Raw genomic sequence first — 6,905 nt, forward strand, 5'->3', positions numbered from 1 at the left:
TTATGCAAAATGTAAAGTTACTTCGTTAAAGAAAGCCCAAGTGTCTGTCATTGGAGACGTGATGTGATAAATAACAACAATATCATTTTATGATAATCGGAAATTTATACAATTTTGAAACTCCAGCGGTATTTACCAAAACTCGGAAAAAGAACAAAACTCACAATCTCTTTTTCGAAAATTTCGTTTAATGAAAAATGAATGCAATTTTTTTCTAGTTCATAAAAAACAAGAATTTTAAAAAGATAAATTAATTTAAATTCGACATAGGTTGCATTATCCCTGGATACAGTTGGTCTTTCCGGTCGTATTTCCATCCGTATTCAGTCTTCCGTCTGTACTTCCGTCTTTTCTTATCCATTAATCCGCCTACATTACTCATTGGAATTGAATGAAATTCTTTTTTTTTTAATCTTTAAAGCCATTGAGCAATTTCTTGATAGCTTGTGATAAGTATCAATAGAACCAAACTTTTCATGATGGAATTTTTTTTGCATTTTTATTGATTTAAACAAACTAAAGTTTCAAAAGAATTTACATGTACGACCTTAATTTTGTAAAACATTATCGATTAAACGTAGTTTTTGAAATGATCATGAATTTGTATCACGACAGAAAAAAAGACAAAGGAAATCACGGTAAGGAGAGTGGTCTAACAAGAATTCCCCAGTGGTATCTCCTATCACCCAATCCGGTCACAACTATCTTTAAAAGTATAAAATTTCAATTAGATTAAGATGACAATGTTGTTGTTTGTCATATAGCGTTCTCCAGAGAAAGGTATTGCGTTGCCAGTTTTAACACGTAGTCTATTTTATGGATGATGACCGTCTGAGTTGTTAACATATTGTACTCTATAAAACGTGCACAGGACGCTCCAGAAGTCAAACATATTGGAAATAATGTCCCCAATGAGGTAAGCGATCGTTTTATTTCTTATAACTCCAAACAAGAAACGTAGTAAGTGTATTCTCTTTCAAAAGTAGGATACATGTATTTTGAATCATTAAATCATAGGTTCGATCCACTTCTTTTTGTTCAAGTTGTGTTCGCTTACGCAGTCGATATTAATTATGATTTCACCTGAGTTGAGCAAAAATGCTTTGTGACAGAGTTCACGTGAAACACGTGTAAATTGAGCCTTCACATGAAATTCAAAATAATTTTTCACATAAAATTCGTGTTAGGTGAATTTCAATTGAAAAATCACGTTCGATGAACATTAACATTTGATTTCTTCAGATTTTACCAGCATCATTTCCATCTTTTAATGTAATTGGCGAGGATTCCAATTTGGTTTTATATATACGCAAAAAACAAAAAAGCCAATAATGTAAATATTGCAAAGTTTATATATAGATTTCAAGACGTAACGTCTCATCAACAGCATATGAACCAAAAACGTAGGAAGTTCAAGATTAAATATACAATATAGGTACATTGTCGAAAATTGTTGAAGATATGTGATGAGGCGACGGAACGGGTAGGAAATGCGAGGCTCCGCCTAAATTTATGTGAAAAATTAATTTGAATTTCATGTTGAAGAAAATAAGCAATGCATCAAAATTTATTTAATTCCAAGAGACAAATAAATAAAATGAACAATAAATACAAATATTTTGAATGTTGTAAAGTCGATTTTAAGAACATTAAAGTTTTGAATTTCGAGAGGAAGGTGGAAGCTGACTTGTTTCTGTTTGGTATATGACAGTAGAGTTCAGGGGTGAAATTTGTGCACTAGTTTCTTTGGGGTTTGAAATATTTGTTTGAGATTTTTTAAGAAGAGAAGGCAGTTGGGGTGTTGCACTTTTATCCTGTTATATTAATAGTTTTATGCGTGTGTACATTTTTAAAATAAAATTTTAAAATGCATATCCCCTGAGGAGCCCCGATCGTTAAACCCGCAGAAAAAAATTAATACGCAGGGCGCATGACTCAGTCAACATTGAAATTCAATCCTCACCATATAATACGTCAAAGCTGTTTGAAGAAAATAAGCAATGTATCAAAATTTATTTAATTCCAAGAGACAAATAAGTAAAATGAACAATAAATACGAATATTTTGAATGTTGTAAAGTCGATTTTAAGAACATTGAAGTTTTGAATTTCGAGAGGAAGGTGGAAGCTGACTTGTTTCTGTTTGGTATATTGGAAGTCGTCTGCAAACTGAAAATGAATCAAATCTGAACGAGATTTGGGATTTGCCATATATATGACGGTGAAAAAAATACAATCAAAATCATTATTTGGTTTACATAAAATCTATTATTTCATTTAGGTGAAAACGAAACAAAACAGCAAAAAAAAAAGATTAACCGGATACGCAATCGCAAATTGTTTACATCGTATCTATGGTGGCGACCATGATTAATTTACGCATACCAGAAAAAAGTAGTTCCGCGGATCACGTGAGTGGGAGGAGCCAGAAAGTCGATAACCTGCTAATGTACGGATACAGCAAAAAAAAAAAAAAAAATAATAATAAAATAAAATAAATAACCGTATACCGTTATTCGATTAACAAATAACCTCATTGCAGGATAAAATAAATTATGCACTAGGAGTACTTTTAAAAGTACATCAAAACAGGAAAACAAATCGAATAACGGAAAATTTAGAAGGAGCTTCATTACCGTAGCCCTGCATGAAATACTAGGAATGCCGAAAAGTTGCTTTGATGACATGATTAAATGTTGTGTTTTCGTGTGCTTCAGTCGAAAACACTGGAATTATTATGGTAAATGAAAGAGTACTCAAGGGAACCAAGACTCAGCGGAAATCAAACGAATGTAATCCAGTGACTAATACCAGACAGTAAAAAAAGACACGCATAACACAGAACATAAAATGGATTTCGATGGTTATCATCGTTAATTTCCTGGTGAAAACGTGTTTTTCCTTACGTCAGAGTTTGTATTTAAATGTCACGTACTCGGTTAAACTTCTCGGTCTTACGGCTTTCAAAGAGATTAGTCCTTTAAAGGGATAACAACAAAATTACTGAATTGATAAACTCTACGTCAAAAGGAAAAGTTCATACTACATCATTATCAAGGCCTGTTAAAAAAAGTTAAAAACCACCGCAACGGTCTTAATTTTGCAAAGGTATTTCCGATGGAAATAGTGCTTTCAAAAAGAAATCTGCATGGCTCCTTTAAGCGTGTTGTATCAATTTACATAAAGAGACAAGGTTAAGAGCCATGTATGGCAGTGTTGTATTAGCCTGGGGAAAACAATATTAACTCTACGCAGGAGATTGACTTCTCACAGCCGGACGTAAAACAAAATAAAGTATAGTAAGTATATCGATAATAATTCGACAATTGGGTCAAACATACATTGACAGAATAATCATTACAATATGGTTTGAAACATTTATTAAAATTCAAGAACAATCTTAAAACCAGCCAAAACGGCAGACATTACACGTGTAGGATAATACTGCTGTATCCCTGAAAATACGGCAGACATTACACGTGTAGGATAATACTGCTGTATACCTGAAAATAAAGCATATCAAGGGAAAATTGTAAGCAATGGTATACATAATATAAGTATAACTATTCATTAATTTGTAAATTTCAGAAAAATGACCAATCTTCACTATGTCACCATGATACTCGTTCTAATAGCTGTATTTCTTCAGGGAACTTTCGGAAACTCAGACTCACAATCACACACTGTATGTAAATGTGAAGAAAATGACATTGGAATCCAATACCTCTGTGGAACAGTCACAACAGATGTTGACAAATGTGTTGCACTTGTCGTTGCATCTTTTGAGCAGAGTGCATCAGGTTTTAAACGTATCAGGAAACAATTGTCATTCAATGGCGCAATTTCATCCATTGCAAATATGTTGGAAGGATCAAATAACAGAATGAGGGCTGAAAACCTCCGGTCAAGGATTAGGATGATGGGTTAAAAAACGTTTCTTATTAATTCACGATACTATTATGTAATAAAGCAAATAATATCAGAATTTAGATTTCATAGTGCGGTCATGCTTTATGCCAAAGATTCACCCCCTCCCAAGTCCGAAAAACGGGATGACGCTCACCTGGCGGACCAGGCCTAGGTCCGGTTACATAAGTATAGTTTCAGAAATGAAGGCATGCAATTTAAAAAAAAAAGTTGGATATATGGCAATTTCCCAGTCAGAAACAAAACATATCATTTTTTGAATATATTACTATTAATCGTTTGGACGGACCATTTTCAATAACAGTCAAAATAGTTACCGACACCAAAATACACAAAGGAGACATGTACATTGAAAATTATATGTGTTTATCATGAAACTGAAGTAAAAACCCATGACAAAAACTATTTGAAAATTATATCTTCATGTCGGGAAAATGCCTAGACCAATAAAACGATGGCCTGATTATTACTGCTGTTCAGCTGTAACCTATTTTAAAAGTCTATATCTAATTAAATTTAGGCCTATCAATTGTTCCATTCAGTCACTGCATATAGGATCTAACATCACTCAATTCTACTTTCCGTTCAGGTGACCTTTTTATAGTCATCCGGTTAATGCTTTCAAAATCATATAGTAGAATGAAGTATTGTTAGATCCTACATGTAGTGAATGGATGGAGCATTTGATAGGTCTAATTTTAATTATATCGTAATAGATACTAACGGTTCGTGTATGGCTCCGTCTTCCCCCCTCTCCGTAAGAGCATGTCTCCGTCTTCCCCCTCACCGACTTACAATATGTTTTTTGCCTTTTCTGGTTTTTTTTATTCTAAGTATTGCAGAATGTAAATATCATAATCTGTATTTATTGCAAATGTATTGCTTCGAAATTAATTGAAATATTAAAACTAAGAGCAAACATATAGAGCAATTTGGTATTTTCCGTTATGCGATCGTTTCTCATTTCATTCATACCAAAAAGGGGTCTTCCTACACCAACGTGAAAATATGGTTAACAAATGCCTTCGACATTGTTCTTATATCATTCGATTTTCAACACATAATAGAACTAGATGCCATCGTATTCCATATTGAAGTATGATATTAACATAATAAAAACTGTAGCTACCGTCTCATAAACGTGTTAGTGTCTGGCAGTCACGATGATGCCGTGTTAGTGTCTGGCAGGCACGATAATGCCGTGTTAGTGTCTGACAGTCACGATGATGCACCCACCAAATATAATATAATGCCCTTATTAAAAGCAGGTCTTCCCATTTACCCCCAATATACCTTATCCGATAGCCCTCTTCATTGAAAAATTACCCCCCCCATTGCTAAAATTTATATTAATTGATAATGCATCAATTAATCAATTAAAAATAATAAAATAAAGTGAAATCTGCAAACAATTGTCACCATACGTTATGGTAATACTGTCCAGGTTTCTCCTATTTTGGAGATATCTTACAAAAAATCTAAATCCTTTTGCCTCCCACACCCCCGTTACATGTATACGGAAAGATTTTACGAAATTTCAAAACTGTAACTCAAAACTGAAGGAGATAGTTAGACAGGCCATGTTGCGATGTATTCTTATGGAATATTTAAATGACGAAGATTGATGAATTATCAGTCATTTTACCCTGCATGTCTCCATTATGCACATAAACATCCTACCATTTTTTTTAATTTATAGATCGGACACTCTGGGAAGAGATATATGTACCGGAAGGCGGACAACCCATACTTCGACAGAAGAACAGGTATTTATTGATGTGCCCAACTCCCGACTTTAAGTCGCCAGGTCATAAAAAGTCTCGACTTGGCTGCCTGATGTGGTATCAAGGTTTTTAAAGTCAAAATCAAGGACGCACATTATGTTGTTTTGTAAAATTACATGTATTATTCCTTATGTAAATTAATCATATTTATTTTGATTGCAATATAAACATTCTTTTTCTTACACACATACGAATTTCGAAGTATTCATTATTTCAGTAGATCACAAATTGAAATTCATACTTTGCACCTTTCATAATGCATTTCATTATTTTCTCAAAAATATTTGAAAGAATAATCAAGGGAACCAAGATTCAAGCGGAAATCGAAAGAATGCAACCCAAGGAAAAGACCAGACATGGAAACAGACACACACAACAGAGAACATAAAACAACCAAAATAACACATACAAAGTAACAAAAGTAAATGAGCAACTTAGACTCCACTAAAAACTGGGAGCATGGACCATACTGAATGTATGTAAATTCACATAATACTTTTTTTTTAATTATAATTTACACAAGCAATGGTAACAAACCTTTCATCTCAAAATAGCTAAGGTCTTGTGGAGGTCATTAACTATCTTAGTTTTTTTTTTATGGGGGAATACATTTAAAGTGAAAAAATAATGTGTGCACGGAAAGAATGTAACCCAAGGAAAAGACCAGACATGGAAACAGACATATCCTCAACAAAGAAATACAATAAAAAATCAAATAATTCCTATTTATGCAATAATATTTATCAATCCAAAATTAGGATCTACACACAATATCAAGGAGAAAATTTGCCCTGAAATTTGCTTGGCCTGTGCATTTTGCAAAAAAATCTCAAATCACCTAACAGAATGTACCTCCAAAGCCAAAAGGAGAAATACATAGAGAAGTATGTATTGTATACAAGTGTTTTAGGAGGTTTGTCCACAATACTCTAATATAATAAATACATTGGCAATTTAATGTGTACAGGTGTGTTGCATAGATTTTGACTTTGGAAGAACCTTAATAAGGGTATTTTTCACAAATAGGTTTTTCCCCATTATGTGATTTTTGGAATTTATCCTATGAAACTATAGTTATGTGAAAATATAGCATATGTAGACCAAAAGAGCATTGTTTGGTGGGTGGGTTTTTCTACAGTATCAATAACCTCTACCATAAGTCTGAATTTGATATGGATTTTTATCTAATTTGATA

The 6,905-nt window shown here is 33.2% G+C and overlaps 1 protein-coding gene across 1 annotated transcript; it reads left to right on the top strand.

The window, feature by feature from the left end:
- Window positions 1-775: 775 nt before the first annotated feature.
- Window positions 776-3,984, top strand: LOC148599083 (uncharacterized). Its single transcript, XM_088561613.1, has 2 exons — window positions 776-916; window positions 3,588-3,984. The coding sequence occupies exons 1-2, from the start codon at window positions 903-905 to the stop codon at window positions 3,925-3,927; spliced, it is 354 nt and encodes a 117-aa protein (XP_088417739.1). The 5' UTR covers window positions 776-902; the 3' UTR covers window positions 3,928-3,984.
- The last annotated feature ends 2,921 nt before the right edge of the window (window positions 3,985-6,905 follow it).

This window comes from Perna viridis, chromosome 14 (genome assembly GCF_037379345.1).
Source record: "Perna viridis isolate PV_CMFRI_1.1 ecotype Kerala chromosome 14, ASM3737934v1, whole genome shotgun sequence".
Taxonomy (NCBI): domain Eukaryota; kingdom Metazoa; phylum Mollusca; class Bivalvia; order Mytilida; family Mytilidae; genus Perna; species Perna viridis.